At 52.6% G+C, this 21259-nt stretch overlaps 7 protein-coding genes and 1 non-coding gene across 8 annotated transcripts; 6 read left to right on the top strand and 2 right to left on the bottom strand.

The window, feature by feature from the left end:
- Positions 1-551: 551 nt before the first annotated feature.
- Positions 552-3256, top strand: J4E83_010279 (uncharacterized protein; the record flags this gene model as incomplete). Its single annotated transcript, XM_049337160.1, has 5 exons — positions 552-588; positions 744-864; positions 917-957; positions 1008-1440; positions 1489-3256. The coding sequence occupies 5 exons, from the start codon at positions 552-554 to the stop codon at positions 3254-3256; spliced, it is 2400 nt and encodes a 799-aa protein (XP_049183708.1).
- Positions 3257-4485: 1229 nt separating this feature from the next.
- On the top strand, positions 4486-6475 carry J4E83_010278 (uncharacterized protein; the record flags this gene model as incomplete). The annotated part of the gene is made up of 3 exons (XM_049337159.1): positions 4486-4909; positions 4958-5037; positions 5087-6475. The coding sequence occupies 3 exons, from the start codon at positions 4486-4488 to the stop codon at positions 6473-6475; spliced, it is 1893 nt and encodes a 630-aa protein (XP_049183707.1).
- A 416-nt stretch (positions 6476-6891) lies between these two features.
- On the top strand, positions 6892-6965 carry J4E83_010277. The gene has a single exon. It is a non-coding gene; the product is annotated as a tRNA-Lys (tRNA).
- A 1646-nt stretch (positions 6966-8611) lies between these two features.
- J4E83_010276 (uncharacterized protein) lies at positions 8612-9836 on the top strand (the record flags this gene model as incomplete). Its single annotated transcript, XM_049337158.1, has 4 exons — positions 8612-8698; positions 8755-9377; positions 9430-9753; positions 9803-9836. The coding sequence occupies 4 exons, from the start codon at positions 8612-8614 to the stop codon at positions 9834-9836; spliced, it is 1068 nt and encodes a 355-aa protein (XP_049183706.1).
- Positions 9837-10094: 258 nt separating this feature from the next.
- On the top strand, positions 10095-10591 carry J4E83_010275 (uncharacterized protein; the record flags this gene model as incomplete). Its single annotated transcript, XM_049337157.1, has 3 exons — positions 10095-10203; positions 10261-10422; positions 10479-10591. The coding sequence occupies 3 exons, from the start codon at positions 10095-10097 to the stop codon at positions 10589-10591; spliced, it is 384 nt and encodes a 127-aa protein (XP_049183705.1).
- A 308-nt stretch (positions 10592-10899) lies between these two features.
- MRS2 (magnesium ion transporter) lies at positions 10900-12343 on the bottom strand (the record flags this gene model as incomplete). Its single annotated transcript, XM_049337156.1, has 3 exons — positions 10900-11416; positions 11467-12095; positions 12146-12343. 3 exons carry the CDS (start codon positions 12341-12343, stop codon positions 10900-10902), a joined length of 1344 nt encoding a protein of 447 aa, XP_049183704.1.
- Positions 12344-13113: 770 nt separating this feature from the next.
- J4E83_010273 (uncharacterized protein) lies at positions 13114-15035 on the top strand (the record flags this gene model as incomplete). The annotated part of the gene is made up of 3 exons (XM_049337155.1): positions 13114-13351; positions 13654-14454; positions 14632-15035. 3 exons carry the CDS (start codon positions 13114-13116, stop codon positions 15033-15035), a joined length of 1443 nt encoding a protein of 480 aa, XP_049183703.1.
- Positions 15036-17883: 2848 nt separating this feature from the next.
- J4E83_010272 (uncharacterized protein) lies at positions 17884-19746 on the bottom strand (the record flags this gene model as incomplete). Its single annotated transcript, XM_049337154.1, has 1 exon — positions 17884-19746. The coding sequence occupies one exon, from the start codon at positions 19744-19746 to the stop codon at positions 17884-17886; it is 1863 nt and encodes a 620-aa protein (XP_049183702.1).
- Positions 19747-21259: the final 1513 nt, after the last annotated feature.

Below are 21259 nucleotides of genomic sequence, written 5' to 3'. Positions count from 1 at the left end.
CAGCGGGATATCAAGCCAGTCTGCGTGGCAGCGCATCAACCTTGCTTGCACTTGCTTGCTTGTCTGCTACCGCTACCGCTACCGCTGCCTCGACACCCAGCATCCTCACCCATCCTCTGTCCTCTGCCCTGCACTGCATCTTTGCTGCCTGCGTCCGCTCGCTTTGTAGAGACTCTGCCGTGGAACCCGCGTCCCGCCGTGCGCTCCTTCTCACGCTGACCCGACGCCAGCAGTCGTGGTAGCTTCCTGACCCTCCGCCGTCTGCGCCCGTCACGACCCAGTCCGTCTGGTCTTGTCCCGTCCTGCCTCCTCACCCGCGCCTCTCTCTTAATGTTCTGCTACGAGTCGCCCCAGTGATTCATCTCCCAGGCCGCCGCACACTCGTTTCCGCTACTATCTTAATCGATAATTCACCTGCCGCTGTCCGTTGTTGCCCGCCAATTGCGCTACATCGAAGCGCGCTCCCAACGCCAACTTTTTGGCTCTCCTCACCCTCACCACGCCGCCGCTGTCGCCTGTCACCTCGCGGCCCACCCTAAGGCGCTCCCAACATGGCTCCAGCAGTCCCCCGATTACGCATTCTGTCAGGTGCGTCATCTCCCCGCGAGCGTCGCACGGCAGCCGACGGCTCCGCTGCCCTCGCACACGCTCTGCTTGTACCATATACGCCGCCCACGCCTGCTCTTGCATCGTGGGCGTTGGGCCGCGTCATCAGCGCCCGAACAACTGCTGACTCTCTCCAGTGGGCGGTAATGCCGTCTCGGCCTTCTTATCATGGCGACTGCAAGCAACCAATGCCTGCGACGTCACCCTCGTATGGAAGTCGGGATACGAAAGCGTTGCCCAGTACGGCATATCATTCAAGTAGGCCCTCCCGCCACCGCACCTGCTCTGGCCACTCACTAACCGGCCATAGATCCGCCCTGTACGGCAACGAGCGATTCAAGCCCCATGCTGGTAAGGCAACGAGCTCACGGTTATCCTTGACGTACAGCTAACACCCTCAGTCGTCCGCACACCCGAAGATGCCGCCCATTCTTCCAAGCAGCCTTTTGATTACGTCCTCCTTTGCGTAAAAGCCCTGCCCGATGTATACGATATCGCCAACATCATCGAGTCGGTCGTCTCCCCTCAGCATACGTGCATCCTTATGAACACCACACACAGCCTTGGTGTTGAATCCTATCTCGAGCAGCGTTTCCCCACAAACGTAGTGCTTTCATTGGTATCGGGAGCAGAAATTTCGCAGCTCGGAGCTAGCGAATTCGAGCACAAAGGCGCGACCGACATCTGGGTTGGTCCTGCCAACAAAAATGCCAACATTCCTGCGCAGATCCAGTCAGACATGGCCGAGGCCCTGGCCATGACATTGAGTTCCGGACAGGTCGACTGCAAGGTCTCGTCCAACATACGACAGCAGCAGTTCGAGCGAATGATAGGGTATGTCATTTGTGCCATGGTCGCACATCATCAACTAACGTTCCACAGTCCAATCGCTTTCCACCCTGCCAGTGTCGTATTCGAGACACCCAACCACGCTGAACTCATGGACAAGGTCGGCGTGCGTGCTCTCATCACCGGAGTGCTCGATGAGATGATCGCGCTTGCAAATGCTTCCAACTGCACATTCCCCGACGATTTCCGCGAGACAACGCTTCAAGAGATGACCCGTTCACAGGACAACAACAGCACCATGTGGATGGACTTTGAGGCCAAGCGCCCGATGGAAATCGAGACGTATCTCGGGTCCCCTCTCAAGATTGCACAAGAAACTGGTGTCGCCGTGCCTCGGATCGAGACGTTGTATGCCACACTCCATCACCTCAACATCGTCAACCGAACACGCCCAGCTGCTCCAGCTCCCGCCACACAATCTCCTCAAAATGGCATGCAACCTCCTCCCAGACAATCTTCGGCGCCGATGCCTCGTGGCCCCCCTCCCCAAGGGCCCATGATGAACGGTAACGGTATGAAGGGCGGCCCTCGCCCGGGAAGCCGTGCTCCGTCAATCAACGGAGGTCCTCCAATGATGCGTCGTGGTCCGCCCCCGGGCCCCAACGGTTACCCTCCTAGGATGAACGGAGGTCCCAACAGGCGTCCCTCCTTCGAGGACCCCGGCAACCTTGAGGAGTTTTCCCACCTCATGCTTTACGACGACATGGTTCCAGACGGTGCTGTCAATGGCGGTCCCTATGAGAGCGCCGGAGGCTCTTCCAACAACCTAGCACTTCGCGAGAGAGAACTGATGCTTAGGCAGAGGGAACTCCAGATCAGAGAGCAGGAGATGAACATGCGAGGCGGACGTGGCGGTCCAATGGGTTCCGGCCCTATGGGACCTCCGATGGGACCTCCGATGGGTCCAATGGGTCGTGGTCGGGGACGTCCTCCGCCACCACCATCAATGGGCGGATTTGATGACGATGATGACGATGGCGATGACTTCTTCGATCCCATGGGCGGTCGTGGAGGCCCAATCATCGACCCTGACAACTTCGACATGATGAGCGTCACGTCGCGTCGCAACCGCTCAGCACCCAGCGCCAAGCAGATTCGTCAAAACCCTGAGGGCGCAGGCTTCGCGCCTGGACCAAACAGGGGCGGCAGGGGCCCATTTGGACGTCCGGGGATGAACAAGAATCGGAGTAGTGCTCGATTGATGGCAGATGTTCCTGGTCTCCACGACTCTATCATGAACAACCCCCTCATGGGCTACTCCTCCGACCGCTACGGACACGTCGATCGCGGTGCTATGGGCGCGCAATCCAGAACCAACTCACTGACATCGGCTCGTCTAGATGAGCTTTCAGGCGGCGCAGGCTACGGTGCTTACCCTGCACCAAACGCCCGTCGCATGAGCCAGTCACCTGGCAACCCGCTCAGTCCGGGCCCGCGACCCATGGGCCGACCCTCGCCGCCAAACGGCTTCAACGGCATGCCACCAAACGGCATGGCTCCCAATGGCATGGCTCCTAACGGCATGCCCCCAAATGGAATGATTCCTAACGGGCGGCCATCGCCTCCTGGCATGAGGCAGCCCATGCCACGAAACCCTGGAAACGAGGTGGCACCACAACAAGTTGAACAACACGCTGGGGTGAGCAATCTCTACCCGCCCAAGTCTCGTCCCCAAGTTCGCAGTCTGACTGGAAGCGCATCAAATAGTTCCGCTAGCGCAAAAGCAGTAGATTCCACGGAAAACTCTGCGCACAGCAGCCAAAGCAGCCTTGGACCCCGTCCCCCGGTTGGCGTTCGGTAATTGGGATAATGTTCGACTTAGATTTGGCGGCCATCCGTTTTGAATGTTGGCATCTGGCATGGACACTGTTTCAACCTCGACGACATTGGCGAAATCATCTACTGGTCCTCACTCGACACACATCCTTTCTCGTCTAAGACAGCTAGCGAAGCAGTCTAGACGTCTCTTTTGACACCTTTTTCCACAAACACGTATACGCACCGAAGCATCACCATCCGGCCGACAAGACTCTCCATGGCGGTCCGGGAGGCTTCATGGACAGCCAGAGGCTCGTCCAGATGGTGGATGTCCTAATGACGAATAGAATTGGGCCGGCAAGGGACACATTTGACGTACACAAACCGGCCTCGCACGACTGAAGCCTTTGCTTTCGGGTTTTCTCTTTTGTCATCGTACATACTTGTAGAACGCTCTTACGGCGGCGGCAACAGCCTCCCTTTTTCTCCTTCACACACAGACTGTGGCAGCCCGCTAATCATGTTTTCCTTGTTTGCATGGGTTTTATGCTCAGTGGAGGTTGGGTTATTTCCCTTTACCACTTGTTTGCTATACTACGGAGTTTGATACATGCATATGGATTTTGCTTGCTTGTACCTTGTCATTCATTTTTTCCTTTGTTTGCCCCCATGGGCTTATCCTATTCCCAAGTGCTGTGTATATCTACCATAGCTACACAAACCGTAGCGCGTACCATTTTGAAGGCTGGATGGAGAAGCATTTTCGTAGTTGAGCATATGTAGGCCGACGAGCACAAAAGCAAGCAAGACGTTCCTTTCTCCTGACTATTTTCCCCCATGTTCTGTTCGTGACTAGCGAGATGGCTGCCCGAGCTGATTTCTTGTCAGGGGAGGCAAGAGATTAACAGAGGATATCAAGCTGTTGCCAAGTTCTGGGCTCTGTGATTGTGCGGAGACTGCGTAGTGCCGTTGTTCCGGAATCAGCCGCCTACGTAGATCACGGGAAATTGTGCACGTGCTCAAGCTCCTCACTTCACGATGCCGACGGCTAGGTCGCTCGTTACTTTCACTAGCGCAGCGTGCCGTGCAAAGAGCTTCCGACAGAGAGGCAATGCTCTCGTCCCGCCTTTGTACCAATTGCACGTCCCGGGAGTGAATTTGACTCGTATCCCAACGCGTTGGCATGCAAGTGATGGTGTTCATGCATGGTAATTGCACGCCCAAGCTTGCCTACCCCTCGTTCTCCGTCATAGCTGGACAACGCGGGGCAGAATGAGCATCAGCTCGCTGTCACGCCCCAATAAAGCCACGCGCCCGCTTCAGAGCCCGACACAGAGCGCGCGACCCGATCGCCCAAGACCTACAAGAAGTCCCTTCGCGACCCACACGGTAGTCACCGTCCTTGTTCTGCTGCTAGCGCTGGGTACCGGTTTCTTCGCACCCCACTTCTCCAACGCCGTCTTACGCACTGTTATCAACAAACAAGTTCCCTCCTTCACCCTCCGGAATCCAATCGTCCTCCAGGAACCGAGTATTTGCCCGAAGCCTGAGCAGCAGGTCGAGTTCGTCGGTACCTTCAACACCCCACATAAGCGCAGCATGACACTCAAAGACCAGGCGAAGCGCGTCGCCGCGGAGTTCGACTTCGACGACAATGCCGTCAACAAGGCCGTCAAGGAGTTTATTCGGGAGATGGGTACGCACGAGAATATGGAGTGGGCAATTGGTCACTGACGACGCGCAGACGAGGGTCTAGAGAAGGAAGGCACTGAGATGAGCCAGATCCCGACATACGTCACTGCCGTCCCCAATGGCACGGAAAAGGTATGGGTCCTATATGCGCCGGTCTTCACTGTCATCTAATGCTGTACAGGGCCTCTACATGGCCGTCGATCTCGGCGGTACCAACTTCCGCGTCTGCTCTATCGAGCTCCACGGCAACACCACCTTCTCCCTCACTCAGAGCAAGGTAGCCATCCCACGCGAGCTGATGGTCGCGAAGACATCGAAAGAGCTCTTCTCCTTCCTCGCGAAACAGATCGAAGCCTTCCTCAAACTGCACCACGAAGAACACTACGCTGGAACACTCAGGCGCAGAGAGGGAAAGGCAGGCGAGCCAGAAGATGAGGAGATATTCAACCTGGGTTTCACCTTCTCATTCCCTGTACACCAGATCGGAATCAACAAGGGTATGTTGATGCGCTGGACAAAGGGCTTCGACATTCAAGATGCGGTTGGCAAGGATGTATGCGCTCTGCTGCAGCAGGAGATTGACGAGCTCCACCTCCCTGTCAAGGTGGCTGCGTTGGTGAACGACACTGTTGGAACTCTCATGGCGCGCTCATACACTTCGCCCGGCAAGACTGGCACATTACTGGGTGCCATCTTTGGAACTGGTACCAACGGAGCTTACGTTGAGAAGCTGGACAAGGTCAAGAAGATGTCAAAGGACACCAGCGATGGCGCATACGACAAGTCAACCGGGGAGATGATTGTCAACACTGAGTGGGGCTCGTTTGACAACTCTCTCCGCACTCTGCCCAACAGCCCCTACGACGTTCAGCTTGACAAGGACTCTGTGAACCCTGGAATCCAAATGTTCGAAAAGCGCGTGTCGGGCATGTTCTTGGGAGAGCTTCTACGTCTTGCCCTGCTCAAGCTCATCAAGGACCCCAATGTTCCGCTTTTCACTGACGACAACTCGTCTTCAAACGATGTCCACAGCACCACTCAAATTCACGACGATAGCCCGATATGGAAGCAGTGGGGTCTCGACACTAGCTTGCTCAGCGTGTGCGCTGGCGATGACAAGCCTGGCAACCAGATGCTCCGACAGGAACTTGATAAGTATAAAATCTCCGCCGTCAGCCGTGAGGACGCAGAAGCAGTCCGCGAAATCGCTGGAGCGATCGGTCGCCGCGCGGCGCGTCTTGCTGCCGTCGCCATCGCCGGTATTGTCATCAACACAGGCCGTCTGGACAAGTCCTCGGGATCGGCTACCACAGAGCAAAAGTCAGGCATTGAGCCTGCACGTGGGGATGTCGAAGCCACTGAAGGCGACGAGATCGATGTCGGTGTCGATGGCTCTCTCGTTGAATTTTACCCCAACTTTGAGAAGTACATCCGTGAGGCGCTACGTGCGGTGCCCGAAATCGGTGCAAAGGGCGAGAAGAGAGTCAGGATCGGTATCGCGAAGGATGGATCCGGTGTTGGTGCCGCGCTCATTGCGCTTGTTGCTGGAAAGGTCAACGCGCCACAGTAAGTGTTGTTGCCTGGGGCATCTATGATATGACGACTTAAGCATGTTGGATATATAGCACAAAAGTGCCTTCTTCTGTAAATGGATCTGGGAGATGTGTAATTACATCTAACAACATATAAACTTGTTCTCTGAATTTCGCTCGACGCTTTAGCTGTGAGGCATGCAAATGACTACATTCTTTGTTTACGCTGCCTGTATGGTTCCTTTGATGGAGGAAATCGATGACGCATAATGCGTGGACCCACCCCACCACTGCTACTAACCATTAGATCAATCGTTCGCAGTGTGACCCCATGGAACCGGTTAAGATTCTTTGTGTCAAACTTCCTTTGGCAAACTTCGACTTTGCAGATGCTCCATAGATGTGTTAAGATCTAGTATTATGTTGCTTAGAAATTGCTCATCAACAAATCATAGCCCGGCTGGCACAATTGGTTAGCGCGTGAGACTTTTAATCTCAAGGCTCAGGGTTCGAGTCCCTGGTCGGGCGACGTTCTTTTTGCTCATGCGATGCCGCTGGGACGCAGGGAACGAAATCTGAGAAAGAAACACCTTTTTTGCGGATGAGGTTTGTATAGAATGTCAAGTTTGCAGACGCAGTCGTAGGAACATTTTTACTACCAAGCACAATTTTTACGACTCCCAATCTAACATGCGTCGCGCAACAACTTGTTGTACGTCCAAAATCTACGAAGTTGACTTCTCCTTGTCAAGTATGTGCTGTTTGATCACTTTCTTCAATTGATTCGCAGTCTTCTTGCTATGAGCCGATAGTGCATCGCGGTCTAGATTGAGCTTTTTCATCCCCTCCAGCGCAATAGCTGAGAGAGAATGCCTACGTCGGTCCTGATATTCCTCATTATCAACCTGCTGCCAAGTTCGCACTTGATCGTACGGCAAGAAATCCGTGAACACGGTATTTGTGCGGTGGAAAGATGGTCTGCGGCCATGACTTGGGTGTCCAAGTGTGTGGTTTTGATTGGAAGCTTCGTCTGCGCTCTTTGCATGTGACTCTATGTCTGCCTCGTCTCTCGTCTCTATGATTGCCTTTTGCGCTGTATCTGGGAGTGGCTTGCGTTTTATGAGAAATGCTGTTGCGCGTGGAGACGGTCTGAGGTGCGACTCGCTGTCTAAAGGTGATGTAGGCTGACATGATGCGCCGTCTAAACCAGCCTGCAAGGTAGCAAGGTTTCTCTCGGTCAGCTGCTTCACGCTTTCGAAGCGCTCGATAAAACGAGTCTGTCTGGGCTTTGGAGGCATATCCGCGTATGCTGTACGAAAGGATTGCTCCGTGCCGGAAGACTCACTATTGCAGTCGCTTGACTCGCTTGATGTTCTTCTCATCAGCTTACCAGACTCTGAGGAGTTCAGCTCGCTTGATGGCGTGGTTGAAGGACCATGGAATGTTGTCATAGCGTTTTAGAAGTTCGAAGTTGAAGCCGACGGGACGTTTGCTGTCGTTTTGGTGGATATCCTTCTGAACCGCACCTGAGACCTGGCAGTTGAAAGTATGCAGTTGCGGTGAAGTGTCTGGAATGTGTTCCTGATTCATTGTAAGGGAGGAAGAACATGATAATATCCCGTACTGTATAATCCAGGTGATTCCACTGCGTGATAGAACTCCGGCCAGGTGTGATAGCGACTGGTGAATATACTCTGACTGTTGCACGCAATACTAACTGAACGTGACTCAGGCAGAGCTTTCACCTAATTTATGAATCCAGAATTCTGACTATAACACGTCTCACTTGCATGTAAGTGTTTGGTCCCAGGAAGCTTGGATTTACGTCAGGTTTAAGATCTCTCTGGCGTATACGCGTCCCCTCAAGGAGAAAGGCCCTAAATACTGGAAAGGATGTTGATTAGAATTCAGATGACGGGCGCATAGCTCGAGCGGTTAGCGAAAGGTGCACTTGGTAGAGTACCAAATGGCTGTTGTGATTGTGGGCAAAGGGATCGTTGTGTTAGAAATTCGTGTAAATTGGCTCCAGGATGGAGTGTGATGCACAGCGCGATCAGGCGTTGACGTGTGGGCTGCCAAGCTAGCCCACCACTTTACGCGTCGCCCAGACGCGTCCAACTCACCATCCACCGATAGCCGCAAATTCACGAACAACACCACGACTTACCCAAACAATGGCGCTCCTAGTAGACAAACACAGACCGCGCAACCTTGAAGCGCTCAGCTACCATCCCGAGCTTTCAGATCGCCTCCGAGCTCTCGTAAGGAATGATTCACATGCTCCATCGATTGCGGCAACTAACGCAACACTGTGTAGGCACAAAGCGGCGACTTCCCACATCTGCTCGTATATGGTCCTTCCGGCGCAGGAAAGAAGACGCGCATAGTCGCAACACTGAAAGAGCTCTACGGCCCCGGTGTCGAAAAGATCAAGATCGACGCGCGCGTCTTCCAGACTACCACGAACCGCAAACTCGAATTCAACATCGTCGCTTCCGTATACCACCTTGAAATCACACCTTCAGATGTCGGAAACTACGACAGAGTAGTTGTCCAAGATCTGTTGAAGGAGGTTGCGCAAACACAGCAGGTCGACTTGGGCGCAAAGCAGCGCTTCAAGGTCGTAGTGATCAATGAGGCAGACCATCTGACAAGAGATGCGCAGGCGGCGCTGAGACGTACTATGGAGAAGTACAGTCCCAACTTGCGATTGATTCTGCTCGCCAACTCCACAAGCAACATCATCGCGCCCATCAGGAGTCGGACGCTACTTGTGAGGGTTTCAGCGCCTACAGAGACCGAGATCTGCAGTGTTTTGAGCAAAGTGGGCAAGAAGGAGGGGTGGAAGGATGTTGAGAGTCTGAACCAGAGGATAGCGAAGGATAGCGGGCGAAACCTGAGGAAAGCGCTGTTGATGTTCGAAGCAGTGCACGCTCAAAAGTATGGCTTCATCTCTTCCTACACCCCCAACCTTATGCTAACGTGTCAACAGCGAGAAAATCACAGACCAGACGCACATCCCACCGCCTGACTGGGAGGCACTCATCCAGCAAATCGCCCGCCAAATCGTCGAAGAGCGATCTCCTCAACGCCTCCTGCAAGTTCGCGCGTCACTCTACGATCTGCTATCGCATTGCATCGACTCTACGACCATCATAAAAACACTTACCTGGAAACTCATACCAATGACGGAAGATGCGCTGAAGCCTGAGGTTATCAAGTGGGCAGCGTTCTACGAGCACAGGTGTAAGATGGGCGCCAAGCAGATCTTCCATTTGGAGGCTTTCGTCGCAAAGTACATGAGATTGTACGAGAGGTATGTACTGGACTCCAGAAAGTCAGGCCTACACTAATAACTGTTGCAGCTACGCCATGGGCATCGATTTCGATTCGTCATAGTCGCACATTCACAAATATACGGTTCAGGCGTGGAGGAGAAGTAGATAATGTGTCACCATACCAGGATGTTCTGGCGCTGCAGAGCGCGTCTCGCGTTCGGCGTTTGGTGGTTACGTCATAGCATGGAGCTTTCCCCATACCTCGAGTTTCTGAGCTTCAATACCACTACCATCTCACACAATCCAAATTCTTGTACACGTCCTCCGCACACAAACCTTCCCATACCCACAAAAACACTATCTCCGTACGCGTGCAAACATGTCAGACAAACTCATGGACACCGAGCCCGGCGGCGAGCGCCAGAACCAGTACGAAGGCGTTCACACATTCGTTGAGCCTCATGCGAAGGAAGCCGGTCAACTAGGCGGTATGACTTCCTCTCTCTCCCTTTCAGTGTGTAACTGCTAACCAATGGCTTCCGCAGATCCCTCAACAGGCACCTCAGTCAACAAGAAGACCTCCGACCCCGGCGCGCCCAACACCCAAGGCATTACCCCCGCAGACAAGATCCGATACGGACAAAGTATCCAAGAAGGCGGTATGGGTGGCAAGACAACAAGTTCAACGGGCCAAGCGAACGCGGAAGGTACGTCAACGGCAAATAGATGTTGTAGTTGTGCATGGCAGGCTAATCATGAGCAGGTGGATTCGGTGGTACTGAGGCGTTGAAGGACGATGACGAGAATGCGGCGAAGCAGAGGAGAGAGCAAGGGTACGGTGGAGACAAGGATATGGACAGGACTATCGGCGCATAGTGGCAAAGACTAGGCTTCACGAAAGAAAAGCGCGAGGGATGGATGCAAACCAACTATGATTGCTTGGAGGATGGCATAGGCTCAAGCAGGGCATGGACATATACACTACTATACATTGATGATACAACTTGAGCATCCTGTCTTAGAATGCTTGTCTTATCATCAGTCCCAAACGCCATCGCTATGCAGCCGAACCTTTGCGTTACTCATACAAAAAGCGTCTAAGAAAGAGGAGGGATATCTGAGCAGAGATCAAAACCAAATCGAAGAAATGCAAGAACCTTCCACACAGGCAAACGAAACCAACCTCAACGTCTTGTAGCATCGTCAGCCCTCTGCTCGACCTTGGCCAACTTCCTCGCCAACGCTCTTTCTCTTTCCATAACGCTGGCTAGCGTATCGCCTCTCTTAGTTATTCCTCCCAGATCAGGCGCTCCGGTAGGCATCGTACTGCCCATGTCTCCTCGACTAACCCCGTTTCTACTGCCACCACCCCACGCACCAAGGCCCCATCCTCCGCCTGGGGCTACAGTCGGCCTGGTTGGCTCCCTGCTAACGAGCGCACCAGGTCCGTGGCCATACATGCTGACCCGTTGTACCTTTCGAAGCCTTGACAGACCGTATACAGCGACGAAGAAGCCGAAGACTGAACACCAGGCGCTTATGCCGAAGAAACCGAGATCAGACTCTTCGATGAAGTTCTTCAAGTTCATGCCGTACAGAGCGGCGACGAAGGTTCCGGCGGTGATTGCGAGGGTGAGGATCGAGAACTTGAGGTCGAGAAGCATGAGGGAGTTGCGGTTGGCATCGAGAATGGCTTTGACGCTGTGGATGGTTAGTGACAGGGGACTGTACAAGAACAATAGAACACATACATCTCCTCGGTGTTCCTGATGCTCGACACCAAGTTCTCAGCTGCTTGAACGATTTCGTCGGCGACCTTGTGATAAGATTCCAGGAGCATCTCGACTTCCGTGTGATCGTCGTCTTCGCGCGTCTTGCCCTCAGCCTTCTCAGTCAAGTACATGGCGCTGAGATCATCGTCCGCTTCCAGCAATTCTTCGAGCGCATTCCTGACTAGTCGTGCCTTTTGTTCGAAACTACCCAGCTTCTTACTGTAGATGAGCAGGTACCGTAGCTTGTCCCTATCGATGTCTTCCTCGAGCTCCCTGAGAACTCTCACCACCGGCTCACTGACACCTTCGAACTCCTTCTCCAGACTCAGTGTTACGCTTATGAGGACAGCTTCAAGTGCTCGGAATTCGTAGGCGAGGGTGCCGTTGACGGTGGACTCCTTCTGGCGGAGCTTGAGATCGAGATCGTACATGAATACAGACTGCGACTTTGAATCGGTGGTACCGTAGGCGTCAAAGACAAGTACGCGGTTGTGCTTGAGGAGGACACGAAGGTTGAGGAGGTTTATCAGGATCGCAGACGGCCGGACGAGAATATGTGGGAGGAGCGAGGAATCGATTTTACGGAGATCGCGAGGAAGTAGACCATACTATTCTCAACTATCAGTTATAGTCTAGGTAGACTCATTGGCATGCGTACCTTAGCGATCAGCTCGCTCTTCTTGAACTCTCCGCTAACAAGGGTGACATTGCCATGCTCGTCAAGTTCCGTGCACCGCATCTTGAGCTCGTTCGTAGGTCGCATTATACGTCCCAAGCTGCTTCCAAACCCTGTTGAGCCTGACGAAGGTTCATCTGGTGGCGGCTGCGGTGCTTGCAATTGGGCCAGTTTTCGCATCTTTGCTGAATTGAAGATGTTCCACCCATTGTTCGGAGGTGTCGTAGAGAAACTGCGGTGACCCTGAGGGTCTACATCTCGAACTGAAAGAGCCGTAGCCTGTGGAACAGCAAGCGAAGTCTCGAGGACTGGTTGTGAAACCTTCCTGGCCGGCAGACATTGCGACGTTGCGAATGTCCTACTGCCCTCTCTCCTCTTGCAACTTGATGTCTTTATCCTGCATGTCGCATCTCCAGAAGCCCATCTCATCCCAAGATTGGTCCCATATCCGCGTCGTTGCTGGGGTGCTTGTGCGCATTGCGCCAGCGGTCGCTCGAATGCATTGGTGACTTGGGCCCTCAGGAAGCTCAGAACCGACGGTGATGGGGCGGCGACTCTATGAAGCAAAGTAGGCTTCATAACTTTCCATACGTAGAGTTCCGTATACGGCAGCGATCCATACGGTCGTTGTTGAAGTTGTTCGAGAATATCGCTCACGTCTCGCCCGCACGTCATTGGCGTTCGGCGATCTTGGAAAATCATTTTGCGCTAGTGACGTCACGTGCGGCCGCGTTCATCCCCGTGCATCGTTCGCAAACTATGACATTGCGAACACAACGTCCGTTTTCTGCTTTGGGTATACCCCTATCGATGGCATGTCGCATCCGATATATAACGCGCTGATACGAACCCATCACATAACTTCCCGGAAGAAAGTGGCCAAGTTGAAAGCTGCTGCGTCCAACTGTCACATATACGCCCTACTACGATATGGTGGCTGTCCAGGAATCATGTATTGCCAAGGCTCTGAAACAGGTGTAAAGGAATGGGTAGCAAGTGTCCAGAGGCTGCGTTATAAGGATTTCCAGTTGGTAAAGAAGCCTGCTGGAAAGGAGGTTGAAGGGAAAGAGGCGGAAGACAACATCGCGTACGGAAAATTAGAAGAAGTCGATAGCGTGAAAGATTTCGGGGTTAGTATGCAGAAGATGGGTGTCTGGAGCTGGTGGAGGAAGGGTATGGGCTACGTCGGTGACGACTCAAGCTTCTAGGTCTTGAAATCTACCGCAATACCAGGTCAATAGGTATACATGGCCTTGCAATCACCGAAGGAGTCGGTAAAGGTACTTCCACGATACGTGGAGTTATTACCTCAGATCCGGTGGCGAACAGACGACTTCGGGGAAGACGGTGTCGTTCAAGCTTCTCTCACCTGCTTGATAGCTTCGGCTGTTGCTAGGTGATCGTCCGATCGGTAATATATATACCTACCGCCTACGTGATCTGTTCTAGGACTCTACCATCGACTCTACCCTATACTTTCGAGTATACAGTATCGACGAAGCATCCCTCAAAAACCATCACGCGTCTCCAGGCCATCTACATCATGACCACACCATCAAGTGCTGTCAGCCCTGGCGATAGCCTACAGGATACATCAGATGTTCAGTCCACCCTTGCAGCTACGAACGACGACTCTATTTTCGGTAGTGGTTACAATGGAGAGTCACTCGAGTTCGATGATGAGCCACTTGACCTCCAGAACAAGAGAAAAATTACCGATCCTGACCTCGAGATCGTTACGATCGACAGGCAGTACGATCTGACCCTGATCGTAGGGTCTCCGGAGCACGTTGGTGGTCAAAAAGCCTATCAAGTCAACAAAGGCGTCTTTCGACATGCTAGCAAGGCCTGGGACGCCATGATGAGCGGCAATTGGGCTGAGAGCGACATGTCCGAGATCGCCTTTCCTGAAGACTCATCCTACGCCTTCCATATCGTCCTCCGAATTGCTCACTGGCATTTCCAAGAGCTACCTGCAACGCTATCGCAGCAGGAGCTGGTACAGATCGCTGTCTTATCGGACAAATACGACCTCGAGCGTCTCCTTCATGCTGCAGCCGAGTTGAAGAACTGGATCCAACAACACAAAGACGGTGGTGTATCTTGGCCTTCCGACATCGATCTTCAAGACTTTACGATGATTACGGCCGCGTTCGGGCTCACGGCTGACTACGAATATCTGATCAATAAGCTGGCCATGGAGATCTCAGTCGATAAAGACCAGCGTTACTGCGTGGTACACGATGATAAGTTGGTGCATGTCCGAGCTGACTTCCCCGCCCGTATCCAAGGTGAGTACACAGACCGAGATCAGTCAAGAGAAAAATTAAACACCCTGGAGCCCACGTTGACGTTGAATCATCTACTTTGCATGTTTTCATCTTCATGTAGGCTGCAGGCCTGTTCAGTCTTTTTCCTTGCACGATGCCCTACTTTTGCTATCTCATAGATGCTAACCTTTAGCATAGCTCAAGCCGGTCAAATCCGTACCGTCGTACTTCAAGAGCTCCTGCAGACGTGCAAAACCGCCTTGCACAATACTTTTACCAAGGATGTTGGCAAGTGTGGATCAAAACTTTGCCCATTGACCCAATTTGGCTTGACGACTAAAGTCTTGGACGCAGCAGAACTTCATCCACTTCCAGATGATGTGTCTTCGATGCAATCCAGTGTCTTGGCCTACTGGACCTACTTGAATAACACCGGAATCGACTATGACGGTCTCCTGCCAGCCCGATGCCGGGTCGCGAAACTCAATTGCGTGGGAGACTACGGCATCTTGAAGGAAGCTCGCGAAACCATTAAGCGCTACGCCCACCCGGATCTCTGGGCGAGATGGAAGGCTGTACGTATGCATTCTTTGAGTAACTAAGACCTCCGACTAACAATAGCACAGAACCAATACATCTGACCCGAGCTTGTGCATCTGTGCTGCTCTGGTGCCTCCTGACTATCTCTTCTTTCATTGATTCTTTCCAAAAGTTGGGTGCCTTGAATTTACGGCTGCCATGCGGCATAGCGGTTATTGGATTTCTTAGGATTGCTTAGTTTTAGTACAAAATAAAAGTTCATCTTTATAAATCTTTCTGATAGCCCATAGTATACGTGCTACTATAACTTGATAACTACACAGGTTCTAAGATGATGTAGGCTCCTGCCCTGATATGTTCTTTGGAGAATGCGACACATATTATAGCTACCCCTAGTCACCAGCTCATCCCAACCGAATCTTCCTCCGGACTTTATGAACCTCCTCTCTTTTCAAGCCCCTCCTACTCCCCAACAGGCAGAATCGCTCCCAATGGTCTCCAAAATTTCGGATGAGGAGTGCGCATCCATCGTTCCAGAACGAATAGTGCGGCTGACCAATGACGCCTCCACTCAAGCTCGAGCTATCGAGTTGGGGGAAATGCAACGCCAGAAGCGAGCCAACAGGGAAGCTCTCCCCGATATCTGCATTAGACTCCGTGTAGCTAGAAATTTCTACTGAACGGAAGATCTCTGGCTCACCAGACACTAGGGTTGATGCGTCGATAGAGTAGTAATGTATATCCCCGTTACCCTGCTGGTATGCAATAATCCGAGATGTGAGCGCTTCGAGGTGGATGAATCGACTCGGCCGATCGGCGTTTCCATTTGATGATCGAACTTGAGTGTAGTCTTGAAGGTCTGCATAGTCGGCCTGATAATCGGACCAGTTCAAGAGCCGACCAGATGCAAGTTCTACCTCGATATGGATGGCCTCTTCTTTAGTCATAGGTACGTGATACAGAGTCTCGCGATCTGTGTCAAGACGTTCTACACGAGCGTTGCAACTAGTCCAGGACCAGCTGGGAAACCCTTCCCGGCGAGAATGGGGGCCGCTAACGATCCAGCACAGGCCCAACTCGAAATTGAGAAAGGCGGAAGGCACTGGCGCTGGGACGGAATTAGAGAATGGAATACCCCACAGATGACAAATACCGTGTTCCCGCCGAAAGTATGCCAAGATACCTAGCAAAGCATTGAGAATATCGCTCTGATACGATAGAATCCGTGTGGAGTAGTTGGAGATACACTCCCATATATGCAGTCTTCCGAGTGAGTATCTCCTGAGATTCTGGCCCCGTGTAGTAGTCCGCGCAACTTCTGGAACTGGATATCCAGTACGCAAACGTTCAGGTAGAAACTGCTCCAGACTCGTTTTGGGAATTACCCCTATCTCCTCGTGAATGCCTTCAGCTGACCCGAAGAATGTCTCCTTATCCGTGAAGTAGATTTGTCGTTGCGAGAGAAGGGCTTCTTGATACGTCCACGCACGTGTCGCCCAGATGCCAGAATGAATCTCGATAGACTGTGATAGTGCCCCTATACAGCCAAGTCCAGCAATTTCGATAGAAGGATTCGGATTTCGTCGTCTCGAAATGCCCGGCAAACCATAGTTGGGATCGTTCCCTGCACATGCCACAATCGTGAGGAACGAGTTTTGGTATACTTCGTTCATCCTACTGATCTGTAGACTTCGAAGTAGGCTACTTTCAGTTGATATACAATACCTGTCAACCCATAGGTAACGGATGCTCAGCGCGTTGCAAACTTTGATACTGTCTTGAATCGTATCTGGAAGATGTAGAGGCAATTGGATACCGTTGGTGTGATCGGATGAGGCCTGAACAGTACGTCCCCAGACGTAGCTCAAGGTCACGTAAAGCTCTTCTTTAGGCAAGGGCATAAGCGTGCGCGTAGTACAGTCGATAACGGTGAGAGCTGAATTCGCGTCATCCTTTCCGTTGAACGACCGAGCTTGTTGCGTGCGTCTTTCTTTGTCCAACCAATCAGATACCGGTGCTAGATTCAGGCTTGGGGCCGGTATTTGGAGCTTGTGAGTTTGTGAACCTCCGATAGACACACACACAAATGGCGAGACTTCGACGTGTTCGTTCCCAATGCGGATTTCTTCAGAAGAAACGGTCATCGCTAGACCCCCTAAGCTTCCTTCTTCGTTCTTAGGCGGGTAGCACAAAGCCTCTACATATGCAGGTTCTCTCGCGTCGGCAGAAGATGCAGAGTTCATGCAGATGGACCATGTGCCATCCGCACCACGTATTTTGCATCGTTCCGGTAAACATTCCATGAAGAATTCGCACAGCCCACATCCTCCCGGTACGAGGGAATTGGAGTAATGTCCGAACTCCAGATCAGTATTTCCGATATTCTTTGCGTCGGTAACGCCAAACAGACGCTCAATCTGAAATTTCTGGCAGTTGTCGCAAAATGAACTCAGATTGACAGACTTCATTGTTGCGACCGGAAGACCTCGTCTGTGTGGTATGTTTTAAAGGCAACATATGACGTGTTCTCGGAAAAGAATGGGTCGCGACCTGCCAGGATTCGTCGAGTATGGGTCGAGCGCTATCTGCGATGATCTTGCTCTTGTCGGAGGGCTAGTCGCTTCTGAAGCTAAGTGAACAGTGAGCAAGAAAACGCTTGTGTGTGAAATCTTACGTGGAGTAGAAGTTTACATCGCTGTTGCCTGTTGTTTCGCTTACGGCTGAAGGCTCACCTGCAGGAAGCCACCACGTGGCCAACTACGTGCCCCTGCCATCATCTGCATTATCAGAAACCGGCGAAAACATTAAACAGTGACATGCCGCAATAACTTGTGCAAGAGCGATTGCAATAATGTGATTGATTAAAATGCGACGCTAATGCGCTATAAACGACCGAATGCCTCTCTTCCTCTAATACTCCTTTGCCAACTTACTCCTCGCGCGGAGCAGATGTCCATACTTGAACATGACGAACGGAATCAAACTCAAAACCGTTCCGAACATCGCAAGAATCAATCCCGCATACTGGCTTCCTACGTTATGGAAGAACGCACTGGCGAAGAGCGGGGTGACAGCACCGAGCGTGTTCCTCATTAATCCCTGACCAGCGATAGCCGAAGAAGACGTCTCGCCATAGCAATCGGCAGTGTATGAGTAAGTGCTCTCAAAGACGAAGAAGATACCGAATGCGATGGGTGCAAGACCGATGACGGGGCCAACCCAGCTCAGGTATCCGTATTGTGTGAAGGAGTAGATGAAGAGACCGATAGGTAGCCAGACAGCGCCGAACATGGCGCCATAGAGACGGTGTTCGGGAACGATGCGAACGTTGGGGTCTTCTTGGAGTTGGTTGTACTTGCGCATCTGGAGGTGGTGGGCAGCCCAGCCGAGGAAAGTACCAATGGCGAGAGAGATGTAAGGCAGGCCGCTGACACCTTCGGACCAACCACGCTTCTCGGTGAAGGTGATCGGAATGACCGAAAGGAACAAGAAGACGACAGCCCAGCAGAAGGCGATCCAAAGACCGAAGGCGAAGACGACGGGTTCTGTGACAAGCATGCGGATGGCCTTGACGGACGAAGCCTTCAGCATAGACTTGACATCGGGAGTGTAGATGTCATCTTCCGCGACGTATCGCTCATCTCCAGTTGCCTTTTGCAGCTGCTTGGCTCGCTTGTGTAGTCTGGCACCGCCGCGTGTCTCGGGGAAGGCGACGAAGATAAGGATCAGGAGAGGAATATTGGCGAGGCCCTGGATACCCTCAACCCATCGCCATCCGAGCGCTTGGTCGATGAAGCCGGCGTAGATGGGTGCAGCGACAGTACCGAAGATGGCGACGAAAGCGAACATGGCCATCGGTCGGCCGCGCTTGTGGGGTTCGTACATGTCGTCGAAAGTGCCGCCGACAAGGATGGTACCGACGCAGCCGAAGAGACCGAGTAGTAGGCGGAGGCCGATGATGGTAGAGATGTTTTGTGCGAGCGCGAGACCGATGAAGATGAGCGAGAAGCAGAGGAAGGCACTGGCGTATACGATCTTGCGTCCGACAAGCTCACAGAACGGAGCTAGTACCATGGGTGCAATGGCACACGAGATGTTGAAGGTGAACAGTCCAAGCTGACCGTAGATTGTGTCAACGCCGAACTCCTCGCACATTCTGTTGATGCCCGAACTGTATGCCGTTGTTGCGAGACCGATGAAGAGCGTCATCAAGTTCAGCATCGTGGTGATACTGCGCTTGTACCAGGGGTTCCAGTTGAACGGGTTCTCTTTGTCACCAGTGGCGAAGCTGAGCACGATGTAGTCTTTGCCCTCATGGTGGACCATCTCGGTCAATGTAAGAGGCATGTCGCAGTCGACCTTCTTGATCTCACCACATCCAGGATCGATGTCCTCAATGTCGTCGGTAAGATGCTTTCCACCTGCGATTCGTCCAACAATGAGCTCGCCCTTTTCGTTGCGCAATACTTCGGAGTTCATGGAAGGGGCTTCCTCTTTGCCGTTGGCCTGATCCTCTAGTTTGCTGTTCACTCTCGAGAGCAACGCAGGTGTAGTTGCACCAGTGTTGGCAGCTGTGTTGGCAGCTGTTTGTTGTGCAGTCGTACCGGCGATTGTGGCGGCAATGGAGCCATTGCGAGGTGTGGTAATCGAACCATTGCGAGGTGTGACGGGTGCACTGCGAGCAACTCTGTATGAGGAATTTGCTCTCGACGCTGCAAGAGATGGAGGTCGCGATGACTTGTGGTTGAAGGAGGGACCGTAGTACCCAGACATGGTGATCGACGATTAAAGTGGAGGTTCCTGTTTGGAAAACAAAGGAATGGGCGCGGAGTGACGACCGTAATCAAAGAGAGGAATGGGATTTGGGAGACGGAAAGCAGATATGTATATCCTGCTTGTCAACACCGGCGAGGGACGGCATCGTCGCCACTAGGGGCGGTGTGTGGGATGGCATTCGTCCCGTCCATGGCCTGACCGTAAACACCCGACAGGCTGGCTCGAGGACGAAGGACCACTACAAAGGGGGTATCCCAGGTTCATCGTCTTCGACGTCATAGTATCGGTGCACAAATGCCCAATAGATTCACTTAGTGCCATTACAAAGCGTGGACGGACGAGAAAAATCTGCTATCTCTAACGTGTACGGACACTATGTGCTCTAGCGTTCCAGGACTGTGAGAAGAGTTTGGTGTTGAGGCTCTGCGGGACTCCACTTAGTGGGCGGTCCGGTCGGCAGGATCACGGCATGACGTCGCGCGTGGATAGCCTATGCCAAAATTTGCATATGTTTCGGAGAGGCCTAGATTGTAGCCTATCTTCGGCAGCCGTGCATGTCCGAGCACGCGTGTAACGGGCGTTCAGGTGGTCTGATCCAGACGTTCTTCGCGTATGACTTCAGTCGCATCGATGATCGTTGAGTGACCTCCACTGTGTGCCTCACGATTTTACACGATAGCAAAGCTCGGTTGGCTCAGTCACTCCTGTGCCTGCATAATCTGTCAAATATACGGGGCTGTCGCATAATACTTGCTTACTTCATATATGCCTGTTCACCTTGAGGCAATACCGACCTCTCCGATGACAGCGCGAGCCATGTCGCGTACGGTCTGACCGTCCTCGAGGATGCGCACTGGCGATTATAGCGCCATCTGACGACCGCGGTGTTGAATTGATGAATGTGAGATGCATGTGAGTCGAAGCAACGATAGAAGCGTTGCTTCTCGAATCCCATGTGGCACGTGGGAGAGTTCGCATCTGCACGGACTAGACTTCCACGAGCCGAAGATTACCCACGACCCGTTGCTACTACTGCGTCTATTCCAGCCCGTCGCACGACTTGTTAAGCACGAGCACCTCATAGATAGAGGAGATCGAACCAGTGCGCTCAGTCTACTCTAGTCACAACACGGGAATTAAAGCATTCTTAAGGCATTGCAGACGCCGAGATAGAGTAGCACGTATCGATTTCTGTAGGTGTGGATCATTGGTTGGTGAGATGTAGTGCGAGCGACGAAACAAGGTATCGTGACTACAACACTCTGAGTGCAGAACCGTGTTCCTGGCCAATGACGATCACCACTTATCGCAGTTGTCAGTATGATGACACCAATGTAGATCGATATAGTCGGCGCAGTGTCCATGTCTACTGCAACGGTACCGCTGCATACCCCAGGAAGGTGACGAACCTACAAGGTTAGCGAGTTGACTAGAATGACGGAACGAGGCGTGGTTAGACAGCACGAGCCGTATAGGACACATCCGGTGACGTGCCCAGATCATCGATGCA

This window comes from Alternaria metachromatica, assembly GCF_023757995.1.
Source record: "Alternaria metachromatica strain BMP 0045 chromosome Unknown scaffold_43, whole genome shotgun sequence".
NCBI lineage: Eukaryota > Fungi > Ascomycota > Dothideomycetes > Pleosporales > Pleosporaceae > Alternaria > Alternaria metachromatica.
This window is presented reverse-complemented; position numbering and strand designations above follow the sequence as displayed.